The sequence below is a fragment of the Coffea arabica genome, chromosome 1c, assembly GCF_036785885.1.
Source record: "Coffea arabica cultivar ET-39 chromosome 1c, Coffea Arabica ET-39 HiFi, whole genome shotgun sequence".
NCBI classification, from domain to species: Eukaryota; Viridiplantae; Streptophyta; class Magnoliopsida; order Gentianales; family Rubiaceae; genus Coffea; species Coffea arabica.
This window is the reverse complement of record NC_092310.1, coordinates 55,202,187-55,216,677: the sequence shown is the minus strand read 5'-3', so window position 1 is coordinate 55,216,677 and position 14,491 is coordinate 55,202,187. Positions and strand designations below refer to the sequence as shown.

Below are 14,491 nucleotides of genomic sequence, written 5' to 3'. Positions count from 1 at the left end.
GTTGGAGTGCAACCAAATATACCATCCACCGTTTTTGGATGATGGATCTGATTTATTAATGTGATGAGTAATTGAGCTGTGAAATTATTGGCGCGGTCTAAAGATAGATTGACCAGTTGGGCAATTGGGGTTTTGGCTAAATCTGCCAAACACTAAACCCCCTGCACCCCCCCCCCCTCTCTCCAAAAAAAAAAAAAAAAGAACCCTTTTTCTAACGTCCATATAATGGAGGGGAATCCGTGTCCGGATGTTGGCTCCTAGGCCTATGAGCCAAGTTAGCAACTTCCTTGCATGGAACCCTTTTTTACAAATCTCGACTACTTTTTCGTACAACTACTACTTTAAAATGGGCAGACTAGCAATTCAAAATTAATTGGACTGCAATTTTGAAGTGCCAAACTTATACAACTTACACTAGGAGCAATTATACATCAATCAAACAAAAGTAATTAACTAACTACTCCTAAAATTATTGGCTATTAACAGAGTTTTAAAATTCTCTTTAGGCGTAAGTCAAATCTCTTAACCTGTATTTTATTATCCAGACTTTTTGGTGATGGTTCATCGCACACCTGTTTGAACTAGTGATGATTTATCGGATTTTTTTTATCTCTTCGGAATCGATGGTGGTTCACTGGATTCTTCTTGATCTCTTTAGGTCCTCTGTTAGTTCACCGCATACTCGTTTGGACCTGTGGTGGTTCACCAAATTCTCTTTAACCTCTTTAAATCCCTCTTCCCCTAATATAGAGTATGAGTACGTATAGAATAGAATCTATTGTATCGGGAAAAAAAAAGATACTTAAGTGAATATTATTGAACAGTAGGGAGATCGAATGTAAAATGTTAAAGTATAAGGTAATTTATATTTTCTTTTTTTCTTTTGGGGTCAGAGTCGAGAAATGGTAAGGAATTTGGAGCCCCTCTAAAATGCTACCACTAGCGAAATATATTATTGTTTCCAGCCCAGCGGTTCATGGATAAACTTTTTTTATTTTTTATTTTTATGTATACATAGAATGCAAATGTCACCGAAGTCTAAACTCTAAAGCCTAGTAAATATTTAATTATGAATCTCTTTCATAGAAAGAAAGAAATAAAGCCCAGTTTCTAATCTGTTATGGGCTCTTCTGTCGGTTGAGTTTACGGGTCAAAACATCCGACCTGATTCACCAGTTTAGGAATCAGGAGGCGGAGCCTAACCTAGACTTTTGTTTTTCGGATACGGTTCAAGTTACTATCCATTCCATTGCGTATTCTATAGTCGGGCCTCTGTGTTCACGCACCTTGACAGATTAGCAGCTGCCTTCCTCAATCTTCCAGCTGATAGATAATTCGGGACTTGCTGACGGAGGCGTGCCTTTTCCGTCGGAAACTCTCCATAGCATTCTTGCTGGGACGAGGTTAGTACTTTTCAAAATCTTATCGTTGTCCATTTCTTGTCTGTAGAATTCTCTGTGTTTAATAATTTATGAAAATATGTTAGTCTTATTGTTTTAGCTAATGTCTATCGTGATATCCAGGTTCTGATTTTGTGGTCTAATGCCTTAAAATTCGATTATGATGTAAAGGGGAACAAGTTAATGTTACCTGGTGTGTTTTACCTTTGGTAATGATATTTGGTTTCAAACTGGTTATCACAGTCACTTGCTGAAAGCATTACCAACCAAAATGATTGGGTGAATTAATTATGTCCACTATTTCTGATGGAATGGCCTAGTTTCCAGGCCACTTTTAAGCCCTAATAGTTATGGTTCTTTGTCAAAATATTAGTATCAAGGCTTGTATGTTGTAAAACAATTTCTAGGTTGGAGCGTGTGTTCGTTTCTGGGTTAAAAAAACAATAGGCAAAAGATGCATTTATTTCCTTATAATCTTTTACCAGAATATGGACGGCATTGAACAGTCCTGTAGTGCATTTTGTGGCAAACTTGCCTATGCTATGTGGAAAGTTTTGATTTAATTGCTAAAAGGTTTTTGATGAATTCGGGCATATACAATATAAAAATTAAGGTCTGTATGATCCATCTCTTGTAGTTCCCTTGGCGAAAATACAGGTGTAAAGTGGTTAAGGACAGTCGTTATAGTTTACAGATTAAAGTTTTCAGGAATAGCGTGCTCTTTTTATTGTTGATCTGTTTTACTCTGTGCATAACATATCCAGTGCTGAAAGTTTGTCTTAATATGTGATTCTGTGCATAACATAGCTACTCTGAAGGTTTGTGCACTTGTTATTATGAGCACTGGTTTTCAGCAGCTCTTGTATCGTCTTTTTACCTACACATTGTATGTGGATCAAAATTGACCAAGTGTTTGGGATCATGTGGCAAGGGCAAGGTAGAATATTGGCTGATCATGTTTATGACTGGTATCTGCATATGATGCTGACTATCTTTTTCAGCTTTCATTTGATGCTTGCTAGTTGGAGGGGCTTGTGGCACTTTATAACTTTATAAAATGATAAATGATCTCAATGAAATAGAGATTCTCTATTGCACTAAATTGATCCTGCGAAATCGTTTAATATGAAACTCTGGTGAAGTCTTTCAACTTTTCGGTCTTAAATGTTGTTTACCAATTTTAGTAACTTACCCTTGAGTCTGTCCATTTTGCAGGTTACTAATTGGATTTGGGATCTGGGATTTATCTGTTGAAAACATGGCCAAGCATCATCCTGATTTGATTATGTGCAGGAAGCAGCCGGGGATAGCCATTGGACGGCTTTGTGAAAAATGTGACGGAAAGTGTGTAGTCTGTGATTCTTATGTGCGCCCTTGCACGCTGGTCCGAGTTTGTGATGAGTGCAACTACGGATCATTTCAGGGTCGCTGTGTCATCTGTGGAGGAGTGGGAATCTCTGATGCCTACTACTGTAAAGAGTGTACCCAACAAGAGAAAGATCGGGATGGGTGTCCTAAAATCGTTAATCTTGGAAGTGCTAAGACAGATTTGTTTTATGAGCGCAAGAAATATGGCTTCAAGAAAAGATAGAAGGTATAGGTTCATCATTGCTTCACTAATTGGGGGTGTATTGGAATTGTGGTACTACTGTAAGATAGAAGTGCAAAATCATATCTTTATATCTACTTTTGTGGGAAGTAAATGATCTGAAATTTCTCTCTCTATAGTATGCAATCTCTTTCTAGGCCTTGCAAAAGCTGAACTTCCTTTCTGGCTGGTAATTCTCTGAAGTTTGTTCACTTTATAAACAGCTAGCGGTTTTTTAAGTTTGATGTTTCTTATGGTGTATCAACAACTTATTGCACTTGATATTGTTATGGATAGGTGTATTTCAAGAACCTGTTTTAGCTGTCAAAATTGTTTGCATATTAGTTTCTGTTATGTATGTTTTGGTTGGATATTCCCTGCTGTGGGTGCTTGATTCAGTGATTCCTGTGGTACCCGCTTTTTTGCGGGATTTTTCCATGGCATGCACCATTTTGCGTTGATCTTTGCTTGTTATTTGAAGGTGTAAACAGAAAATTAATATATTCCATTTTCTTGTTTATGTCCATAATCTTCTTGTTAAAAGATCCACATTCATGCCTGTGCCCCTCGCAGCAGGTCAGATTATGCAAAAGATGCCAGATGACCTTTTTTTCTGGTAATGTAATATTTGCTTGAAGAATTTGCTTGATTGTCATGACGCTGGCTAAAAGCAGTTTTCTGAGTTCTTTTTCCTCTTTTTATAACTTGCTCTGATCAGGTAAGATCCGGTCGAGTATCTGGACGGTGGGGAGTCATGTTTTCTTCACCAATTTTTTCGATTGAAAGGAGGAATACACAGCATGCTTAGATGCCATGTGACAAACAAAAGACAACAATACAAAGTTGTTACCATAACGAAGGCGTGGCACACTGGTTAAGTACCACTGTACTTTTCCGGATGTGTTGATGCTAGTCGAGTTTACTAAGCCTAGTTTGTATTACCATAGTCTTCTCCTTAAAACCCGTCGAGTATAACTCTACTTTTCCGGATGTTTTGATGCTAGTCGAGTTTACCAGGCCTAATATGTATTGCCAAAGTCTTCTCCGCAAGGTTTTCTTGCTTGGTGACATTTAGAGGTGTCCATCACAACTAATTATGTTGATTCGTCCAAATTTGTTCACCAATAATTCATTTAAACTTGCTCGTTAATTTTGAATGGATTTAAACGGATAGTCAATTAAAGTAGCGAGTTGATTCGATTCACTCATGTATATCTATTTAAAAATAATTATATATATATTTAAATTCAATTTTTAGTGAGTGTTAAGCAAATAAATTTGAATTTTTTTTATCAATCTGCTAATAACAAAATATTTTTTTTTGTCAAAAAAATGCTAAAAAAAAAGAAAAAAATAAGTAGAATTTTAAGTAGTTCATAAATGGGTAATTGGATATATCAATATGTATTTAATAAATAAATAAATAAATAAATATATTTATATGAGTACTCATTTATTTAAATTGATATAAATGAATTGATGAAATTAAATTCATTATCCAATCATGACATGTCCAAAGTCATTGGAGTCATCCATTTTAATACCTCTAATGAATGACATTGTTCTCTTGGTGTGTGTTTTTTTGGATTATTTTATCCGGTAAATTTTTAAGTGTCAGTTCGTGAAGACGCTGCACGTGCCATCGACTGGTGCGTTTATTCAGTGACAATTCAGTGCCACTTCTATATTTATGTCAAGTGTCCTGTTTATTTCATTTGTCATGTGCTAGTTATTTAAATTTCTTCTACCATCATATGATAAGTGGGATTGGCATTGAATTTGACACCGAATAGTGACATAGAGGATCCCAACTGATTTGGTGCTGGGTTAAAACTCTTGTTCATTTATTTTCTTAATTGACCGGTACGTGGAAGGGACTCAATAAGGATCGCTCTTTTGCAAGTAACTTTAGATCTCAAAAACATATTCTAACGCGTGGTTATGGTTGGAGTCGAATTCAGATAAATTTTTTATTACAAAAAAAAAGGGGTAAATAGTGGCTAGTAGAGATTCGCCCCAGCTTACGTGTATATGTACGTGGTTTTGCAGAAGGGGTTATAGCTTAAGAAGCACCAGTGAGTGTGAAGTTAACTTGGCCACCGGTTTTTGTCTCTAGAAAGCCACATAGTTCAGGCAGCAGGATGGCTTTTTGGCCGGGGAGACTTTGTGATGAACGCGAACGCTGAACTTCGTCGGATTGCTAGTTCTCTCTACTTTCATGCTGCATCCAAAGATGTTGTTGTGATATGAGACATGTATATGGCTCGTCCACCACAAATTAAGGAGTCCTCAATGTTTGAATCTCTTGAATTGAATTTCACATCATAAAATGAAAAATAAAATGCCTAGTGGAATGGTTCTGATGGTACCTGCAAACGACTCTGGCATGGGAATAATCGGAAGGTACGGAAATAGCTGAGAATCCCAGTGGAAGGAATAAGTCCTGGAATAAGACCTTTTCATCCCTATCCACACTCTCTTTCACCCACCTGTAATTGTCAGGAACACAATTTGAATCCTTAAATTGATGAAGGGGAAGATTCTGAAAGACTTTTTCCCTAACTACTGGTTTGATCCCAATAGTTTGTTTGTGACAATTAACTTGTTGATTATTAGTTTCCTCCATAATTCATTTCATCGGGAAGATGGTTCTTCCCTGTTAACCACTCATTTGGGTCGGTCCCAATACTTTGTTGTGTTCTACTCATTGGATTTGGGGCCATTAAAGTGTTGCAAAAATAAAACTAAAATCAGGGGGGAAATATTGTCCAAAAAACTACATGAAGGATGCAATATGAGATTATTTCAAATATTATTTAGAACAATTATTATAGCATTTTTTAGGATTTGATGCATGTGAAATACAAAAAAAAATTAATTCAAATTATGTCTATGATATAAATAAAATATTATTTAAAATAAGTTTACTATTCAAACACACTCTCCAGAGTAATTTCCTACCTTCTCAATCTCATGGAGTCCGTAAACTTTGTGATCGCTACCCAGCTACGTTTACCTTGATTAGACAAGCAAGCAACAGCAATCCGTTGGCCCAAAAAAAAAAAAAGCAATCCGTTGACCCAAAATGAGCGGTTCAGATGCTCCGAGAAAACTTCACATCGCAAACGGGTTGCAACCTGCAAATGTCAACTCCAATTTTCCACCAAAACCCCACTTTCTTTTTTTAAACAAAAAAAGGGGAACAGAAATGACGCTATATATATATATATATATATGACTCCAGGAACCCACAGTCGTAGACTCTTTCTATATAGAAGGAAGGGCCAGGAACCCACAGTCGTAGACTCTTTCTATATAGAAGGAAGGGCATTCACTGCACAACACCGTCTTCTTTAGGAGTAAAAACTGAAAAGAGGAATGGGCTTCGGAGGAGGAAGTCGATTCTGCTTCTGTATTCTGCTTGCCTTTCTCGTTATTTGCTCCGCTAGAAACACCATTTTCATTTCAGGTATTTTCGAGTATCATTATCCATTCACGCATTTACCTATTTCCAACGAAACACCCGTACATATTCACAGAAAATATAAATGGGCTCTCTCTCCGTTTCAGAAGAGGAGACGATTGTTGCCGGGATGGAAGGAAGGTCTCTGAAAATCAAGCTTGATGATTACAGCGCACCCTCGGCTAACACCGGCCATGATCCTAGGCGCGGTCACCGCAAATGACGGCCCAGGAAACGTTGATATATAAAACCAAGTCCGGCAATTTGCTATCAGTACCTTTTTCTGCATACGACGTGAGCGGCTAAAAAGTATGATCCAATCCTGGGGGGGTCTAAAACTGTAACTTTAGATCAACTGATGCATTGTGCAATAAAGAGCTCCGTTTGATGTTTTGTTTATTTTTGCGGTTATGGATATTCCTTCCTATGCTTAGGGAGGGCTTCGTCAAGGCAACTGTTTCCTGTTTACATTTCATTGAAGGGTTTGTTGTGTATGCTGTTTCTTTCTTTCCATGTTTTTTTTTTCTTAATGAAATTCACGTACGTTCAAGACTTTGTTATTAAGTGGCATTTTCATTGAGGAGGAGGAGGAGGAGGATTGCAATTTATCCACTACTACAACATTTGCTTCTTTGTGAATTGAAACTTTAGAGATCAACTGATGCATATTCCTTTCTAATCACAATTAGTGGCCGAGAGGAGTTAGATTGTATTGATTATATCTATATGTGTGACACATGCTGAAACATTTTATTTTACTTGTCCTTTTGGGGTCCAACGCCCATCAAGCTTGGAGATTTAAGGATAAAATTAAAGGAATTAATATTTCGTCTTATAAGATTATACTATGAATAGCTAGGCGTTATCAGTGACAATTAAATTAAAAAACAAATCATTCATGCTAGGATTTTACTAAAGGATGTTTGCTTATTTACCATGTGAATATATACAGTCACAATTATTGCACCTTATGCATTTAGATACCTTCTCAAATTAATTACACTTATTGGCAAAACAAAACCAAAAAAAAAAAACAAACACTTAAGGCTACTTGTAATGAGTGCTCTTAATGGATACTCATTAGCCAAACTCTTTATATATCCTAGTTTTTGTTTAGAACAATCAAACGTTTTTTTATTCAAGAGGACACTCAAAATCATACAAGAGGGGATAAGAAAAGAGATTAGGTTAGAGAGTCAAACCAAAAACCTTGTGATTAGCTAAGCTGAATCTTGGTTTTGAAACAACCAGCATGTGTCTTATAAGTTATTATAAATAGGGGCGAAGATTTTTGAGTAGTGGGCCGTTACTACGAGCGAACCCGCGACCGTGAGTGGCAGCCGAAATTAATAAATATTGTTGTGAGCCATTACAGGAAACAGTTTCGATTTTGCCAGCTAGTAGTGTTCTTTCATTCTCGTGGAGGGTGGACGATATTAAATTTGTTTGGATTTGGATTATGAGAAAATTTTTAGATATATATGATAAATTTTAGACCCATTTAAGAAAACCCAAGAATTCAATATCGAAACCATGTCTCATGCTTTAATTATATACGAAAAGATATGACTAAAAAGAAAAAAAAAACAAAGGCAAAAGAAGTGAAGGTCACAGAACCTACAAAACTTTTTTTTCTTTGTCTTTTTTGATTTTTGCAATCGGGCTATAGCACAAGAAACACTTTTGGATGTGAAGTTAATTTTGCCGACAGTTTGTGTCTGTAGAAAGCCACACAAAGTTTACACTATATATGTGTTCGCCTAGATGCTGTTAATGAGTTCTTACCTGTCGATTTGTATGTGATAAATATTGCACTGACAATATCAACACGCAGGATAGCTTCTTCTCCTTAAAAATGTTAACAAATGAATTATATCTTAACAAGTGGACACTCGTTAGACGGACAGACAAAAAGAAAAAAAAGACGCAACTCTCAAATGCATTGACAGGAATTTACTATAATTGATCTTAGGGTAGTCGCAAGGGAATGCATTTTGTCCTTGTAACAAATGACTTGATTATCAGTTTCCTTCAAAGCTCGTTTAATTGCATATTTATTTTCCGCTTTTTATGTTCCACTTACTTGGGCTTCAATCTATTTATTAAGGTACTAAAATGAGCTGAATGTGTGATGATTCACTTGTAGGAGCCTTCAATGTGTTAATAAGGTACCAAGATGAAGACAACGGAATTATAAAAACTAGTATATGAATTGGAATTCTTTACTGGGAATTGCTATCTCGGACTGGTTGGCGTGGAAGTCACAAGTTTAATTCCATGTGCTTCTCAATCTCCTGGAGTCCGTAAAGTTTGTGAGTGCTACCCAACTAAAGGAATTATGGTAAACGGCAGCTTACCTTAAATTAGTTAGGTGAGCAACAGCAATCCGTTGACCCAAGATGCGCCGCTCGGATACTCCCACAATACTCTCGCATCATGTCTCAAACCATTTGCTCGAATGTCAACTGCAATCTTCCCCAACCCCAAAATGAAAATGGTTTTTTTTTTCCTTGGTGGTTTTTTTTTTGGGGGGGGGGGGGGGGGGGGGGGGGTTGCCCATGATCTTTGTTATACATGCGTATACTCACTGCACAACGCCAGCGCTAAGACTTCTACATATATAAACACTGCACAACACCAGGCCATCTTCTTGAGGAGTAAAAAAACTGAGAAGGATGGAAATGGGAAGAGGAAGTCGACTCTGCTTACGTCTTCTACTTGCCTTTCTCGTTGTTGCCCAGTTGGAGGTTCACCTCCAATCCCATACAAATCGTGTTGGGTACCTTCCTCCCTCGTAACATAAAAATAGATTAAATTTTTAGTTTAGAAGGAAAAACAACATATAGATCAAGTAATTAACTTCTGAACTTCATCGAGCAACAAATGGAAAACCAAAATAAGAAATTATGCACAAAAACGAAAAAAACAAACTACTTTGCCAAAGAAAAGGCTTTGTTTATTTCAGTTTTTTCTAAGTAATATCTGTTTTTTTTTTTTTTTAATATTATCAACTGACAAAGACCATTTTGTTAAAACCAAAAAAGAAAAGGACAGAGACCACCATACCACCTTTCCATCTCTTGCGGGGCGCGAAATTTTTTGATTCACCGAATCCTCGACCAGGTAATAGCCACCACCATCATGCCATCTGTTGACCCATCAGGCCGCCACCTGTCTCGTCGTCCCAGCGCAGCAGCCAATGACAATAATAATAATGATAATAATTTCTCGTATGACCGTACTCGATCCATTTTCCGTCAAAACCACAGAAACTCTCCCCAAAAAACTGGGGATGCCAAAAATCAGAGAATCTTCCAATTCCCTTCTTAAATCCTCAATCACCAATTCGTTCATGTCGTCAATCCTCCCTTAAATCCATTATCCAGCATAAAAAGTACCAGCCTTCCACTACTACTACATAAGGAAACAAATAAAATATTAAAACCAACAGCTTCCACCCTAAACCGCCATGCCTTGGTTCAGAAATCTCATCCCCCTCTCCTCCTCTACGACCTTCGGAACACACTCGTCGCTCAAACCCATCACTACTGCTACGTCACTTTCCTATGCTTTCGCCCACCAGTTGCTACAGTTCAGCACCGCCGCCACCGAAGAGAAGGCGGCGGAGGCGGAGGTGAGTGATAAAGGCAGTGGAGCTGGTACTGTTGCCGCGACGTATGCTGGGCTTGCGCCCACAAAGGGGGATGAGAAGGCGAGGGTGGTGGTTTTGGGCTCGGGATGGGCCGGATGCAGACTCATTAAAGATATCGATACCAGCATTTACGACGTCGTTTGCGTCTCCCCCAGGAATCACATGGTCTTCACTCCATTGCTGGCCTCCACGTGCGTCGGCACTCTGGAATTCCGGTCTGTTGCCGAACCCATTGGAAGGATCCAACCTGCCATTTCTCGGGAACCCGGTTCGTACTATTTCCTTGCTAACTCCACCGGCGTTGATTTCCAAAACCATCTGGTATATATTCCCTCATTTTTGGTCTGATGATCATCGCTGATACTTATAAATTTCGTGTTAAGAAAGCAATATTTTTCTTTTTTAGCATAGTTTCCTTAGCTGTTTAGCGGTCATTACTCCTTTTTTTTTTTTTTTTTCTTTTTCTCTTTCTTTTTCTGGGGTAGGTGAATTGCCAAACAGTAACTGATGGGGCTGGTACTTTGGAGCCATGGAACTTCACCATTGCATATGACAAGCTGGTGATTGCAGCTGGAGCAGAAGCGTCAACTTTCGGCATCAGGGGTGTTAAAGAACATGCCATTTTTCTACGCGAGGTTCATCATGCTCAGGAAATCCGGAGGAAATTGCTTCTTAATCTCATGCTCTCTGATGTGCCAGGTATCCGTTATGCTGCCTTATATCCCAAATTCTGCTCACATTTGAATGAACTAGCATTATTCTGGACTCTTTTTGCTGATACGGTACCGGTGAGGCAGGAGTTAGTGATGAAGAGAAACGTAGGCTCCTACATTGTGTAGTTGTTGGTGGTGGTCCAACAGGCGTTGAGTTCAGCGGTGAACTTAGTGATTTTATCACGAGGGATGTCCGCCAGAGATACGCTCATGTCAAGGATTATATACGCGTTACTTTGATTGAGGTAAAGCTAATAAAAAAAATACTGTATCGCGCCTTCACTTTTCTTTTTTTTCTTCTTCTTCTTGTTTTTTGTTGTGCGTTGACATTTTCCTATTGCAATTATTACTTATTTGTATAATACTCGTTTTGCACAAAGTGTTAATTGATCATAACAAGTTACCGCTTCTTCATTTCCAGGCAAATGAGATTTTGTCTTCCTTTGATGATCGCCTGCGGATATACGCAACCAAGCAGTTGATTAAGGTGAGACCCTGGTAAGAGTTTGTATGTCCATTTGCACATATATATGTGCAGAGATGTTAATTTAACGATTGTTATTTCTATGTTTTTCAATCATATGAAAGTATGGCCCTAGATGTTGTGACTAGGGATTAAGGTAGTTTATTTTGTTTACCTTGGCTACCAATTGGTATTTTTAATTTACTTCTATTAAGCATGTCAGACCTCATAGTGTTGTTTGTGATTTTTGTTATTAATTTAGTAGCTTCTCAGTCAGGAGTTCGTCTAGTTCGTGGAATTGTGAAGGATGTTCAACCTGAGAAGATAGTTCTTAGTGATGGGACTGATGTACCTTATGGTCTGCTGGTGTGGTCTACTGGCGTTGGCCCTTCACCTTTTGTCAAATCCGTGGATGTTCCCAAATCACCTGGGGGAAGGTCAGCATGGATTCGATACCTTCTGCTTTTATACATGCAGATTCTTGAAAGCTTAAGCTTCTGATAAGGTTATTGGCCTCCAAATGGATAAAAATTTATTCCTTCTCCTAGATACTTATATTAGCTCCCCGCCCTCCACCCCCAAAAAAAAAAAGAGAAAGAAAAAAGATTTGGATTCTTCCATATGATAGAATTACAAGTTTATCCATCCAGGTTTCTATCAACTTGAATTGACTAAGGTTTGATTTTGGAACATCACATGGTAATTTTGCACTGCCTCCAAGAGTTTTACATGATTGTTATGTAGTCAAATTGTTGATCACTAGATGTTACAACAGGGCTGTGTTTCTTTTCCATTTCCAATTTCTCTTTATTTTCTGCGCTTGAAAGACTTATTACAACAGTTCGTGCATCTTCAGGATAGGGGTAGACGAGTGGCTTCGTGTCCCTGCTGTGCAGGATGTTTTTGCTATTGGTGACTGCTGTGGGTTTCTTGAATCAACAGGCAAGCCTGTGCTTCCAGCTCTGGCTCAGGTAAGTTAAGGAAAATACTTAATGCAGATAATTTTGTGTGAAAAGTGTTATAATTGTTACATAGTTGGAGAACGTTTGTGGTAACTCTTTCTTTTCTATCCAGTAAATTGATAAGTTATATATGGTTAAGTGGGTATAGGTTTGAAATTTCATTTTGTATTTCATTTCTTCCCTTTCATTTTGAAAAGTTATTATGGAACTCCTAAGCTAGACTTTGTCATGCTTGGGATATGATCTGTTCTGGTTTTGCATTTCCCCATAGAAAGGTGTACTGGATCTGTCAACTTTTCCAAACCCAAGATCCGTATCCCAGACTACCTTCCTCGTGCTTCAATAATTCCAATATTCTGTTTTTCAAGCTTAGTTTCTGCTCTTTTCTCGACAGATTGTTGAATGAAAAACAAAAGGCTAACAGAATGTGAGTAAAGAATTATGAAAGAGAACTTGCGAATTAGCAAAGGTTTGGTTCAATGAGGACATTGTTTTTTGTTGTTATTGATATATATATATGTGTGTGTGTGTGTGTGTGTGTGTGTGTGTCTATATATATATACATCCAGGTTACATCTTTTTCCAGTTGTTCAGTTTTTGGACAATGTAACAAATCCTTAACTGTTGATTGCATAATGTTTGTTCCAACAATGGTAATAAGTTTTATGAGGTAGGGTGCCCTCTTGCTAAGGTTGATCAATACTGCCAATTCTTGACTATCATGACATGAATTTTTAGCAAGTACAACAGATTTGCATGTAGCAAATCTCCAGTTCTTGTGTTGCACTGTGTGGTTGAAGATTTGTGGCTGCATATTGGTGGACCGGCTGGCACTACATCAATTTGACGTACTTTTACTATCTCAAGTAATTTGTTTCTGCAATGTATACATTGGCCAGGTTGCTGAGCGGCAGGGAAAATATCTAGCACAAGAACTGAACAGGATTGGTAAAGCTGGTGGTGGACGTGCCAATGCTGCAATGGATATCGATCTTGGGTCTCCATTTGTCTATAGGCATTTGGGGAGCATGGCGACCATTGGTAGATACAAGGCCCTTGTGGACCTCAGGCAGAGCAAGGTTAGTTAATGACCCAATGTATCTGTACGTGTATTTCTTTGTTGTGGCAGTTAAACTGCTTCTGGTGGGTGGCTCAGTTTCTTGAGGCCTTGTACAGGAGGCAAGAGGATTATCTGTGGCTGGATTTGGAAGCTGGTTTGTCTGGCGGTCTGCTTATCTTACCCGTGTCATAAGCTGGAGGAACAGATTCTACGTAGCAATCAACTGGTTAACGACCCTTGTATTTGGCCGTGATATAAGTCGGATATGAAGGTAACCAGAAGATTGTGCTCTCTCGCATTAGAGACATCCTCGTGTACGTAGCAGCGAAATATATCATGGAATTGATACTCCTGAATTGACTGCTAACTAGTAATGTGTGATTTTGCAAGTATTTAAGAATACAAAATTCAAGGCAAAAATCGGAACAAAAATACTACGACACTGAATCAGAAAATGAGACGTCGAGGAGCACTTTTAGATATTGTCAAGCTTTAGGTTTGTATACAATAATAAATATTTCATTCAGCTATAGCAGAATCAAGCTATGCACTTGAAAGGAGACCATGTTTTTGGTTGCAGGAACAGGTATTCGCTGGACAAATAAAAGGTTTTGCAGAAATGATTCCGCAACAGCAGAAGGAATAAAGCCCTTTGTATTTTGCCAAAGAAGGAAAAAAAACAAACAAATTTACTCGTAATTGGTTGCTTGATTAAGCAAGCGACCTTCTGTGATTGGTATGGTTGCTTCCCTTGTTGTTTGTTCAATTGGATTTGAGTAAATTCAAAAGCACCTTGTGCTCACACAGCTGCTGGACTAAACGATTCTTAACCCATTGTTCCCAAAAAAAGACGATTATTCTATAAAAGATTGAATTACGCTGTAAAACAGAACTGCATTTATTCCGAGGAAACGTTTGCACGTTGCCTGCCATCTTTTAAAAATTTTCCATGGCAGCAATCGTTTTTGTTTTAGGAACTACACTGTAAAGAAACCGCCATATATCCTTTCCCAAAAGATGGTGCCAGACCGATGAGGCTATTGGTCTAAAAATATGTTGCAAGTTTTAAATAAATATAAGAGAAGGAGGAGTGTGATAAGAGTACTTTACAAAAGGTTTTAGGAGTGGGGCAGGGAACCGTCAGCCAATGAAAGGCTGTGTTGGAGTCAGTGCAAAGACGCGGAAGGGAT

At 38.1% G+C, this 14,491-nt stretch overlaps 2 protein-coding genes and 1 long non-coding RNA gene across 15 annotated transcripts; all 3 read left to right on the top strand.

Annotated features, from left to right (window-relative positions):
- The first annotated feature begins 1,069 nt into the window (after positions 1-1,069).
- Positions 1,070-4,058, top strand: LOC113730645 (PHD finger-like domain-containing protein 5A). 5 transcript variants are annotated; one of them, XR_003458379.2, is made up of 4 exons: positions 1,070-1,403; positions 2,616-2,994; positions 3,533-3,604; positions 3,707-4,058. XR_003458379.2 is itself a non-coding variant. In XM_027255489.2 (4 exons), exon 2 carries the CDS (start codon positions 2,659-2,661, stop codon positions 2,989-2,991), a length of 333 nt encoding a protein of 110 aa, XP_027111290.1. In that variant the 5' UTR covers positions 1,266-1,403; positions 2,616-2,658; the 3' UTR covers positions 2,992-2,994; positions 3,562-3,604; positions 3,707-3,773. The 5 variants fall into 5 exon arrangements, 4 of the variants coding, with proteins under 4 accessions (XP_027111290.1, XP_071935543.1, XP_071935537.1 ...); XM_027255489.2 differs by having other exon boundaries at positions 1,266-1,403; positions 3,562-3,604; positions 3,707-3,773; XM_072079442.1 differs by lacking the exon at positions 3,533-3,604 and having other exon boundaries at positions 1,266-1,403; positions 3,707-3,773.
- A 2,197-nt stretch (positions 4,059-6,255) lies between these two features.
- Positions 6,256-7,011, top strand: LOC140006698 (uncharacterized). The gene is made up of 2 exons (XR_011814399.1): positions 6,256-6,457; positions 6,559-7,011. It is a non-coding gene; the product is annotated as an uncharacterized lncRNA (long non-coding RNA).
- A 2,667-nt stretch (positions 7,012-9,678) lies between these two features.
- LOC113730638 (internal alternative NAD(P)H-ubiquinone oxidoreductase A1, mitochondrial-like) lies at positions 9,679-14,103 on the top strand. 9 transcript variants are annotated; one of them, XR_011840308.1, is made up of 10 exons: positions 9,679-10,424; positions 10,589-10,802; positions 10,901-11,061; positions 11,238-11,303; positions 11,553-11,716; positions 12,136-12,250; positions 13,141-13,320; positions 13,418-13,572; positions 13,692-13,797; positions 13,882-14,103. XR_011840308.1 is itself a non-coding variant. In XM_072079408.1 (9 exons), exons 1-8 carry the CDS (start codon positions 9,921-9,923, stop codon positions 13,568-13,570), a joined length of 1,557 nt encoding a protein of 518 aa, XP_071935509.1. In that variant the 5' UTR covers positions 9,679-9,920; the 3' UTR covers positions 13,571-13,572; positions 13,882-14,103. The 9 variants fall into 9 exon arrangements, 6 of the variants coding, with proteins under 6 accessions (XP_071935509.1, XP_071935503.1, XP_071935518.1 ...); XR_011840307.1 differs by having other exon boundaries at positions 13,418-13,615; XR_011840304.1 differs by having other exon boundaries at positions 13,418-13,797.
- The last annotated feature ends 388 nt before the right edge of the window (positions 14,104-14,491 follow it).

What these genes read in the sequence shown, in the direction of transcription:
- LOC113730645 (XM_072079442.1), top strand. Translation starts at nt 2,659, where the DNA reads ATGGCCAAGCATCATCCTGATTTGATTATGTGCAGGAAGCAGCCGGGG.
- LOC113730638 (XM_072079408.1), top strand. Translation starts at nt 9,921, where the DNA reads ATGCCTTGGTTCAGAAATCTCATCCCCCTCTCCTCCTCTACGACCTTC. An exon ending in TTGATTTCCAAAACCATCTG is followed by an intron (nt 10,425 to 10,588) that starts GTATATATTCCC and finishes TTTCTGGGGTAG; the next exon opens with GTGAATTGCCAAACAGTAAC. An exon ending in CATGCTCTCTGATGTGCCAG is followed by an intron (nt 10,803 to 10,900) that starts GTATCCGTTATG and finishes CCGGTGAGGCAG; the next exon opens with GAGTTAGTGATGAAGAGAAA.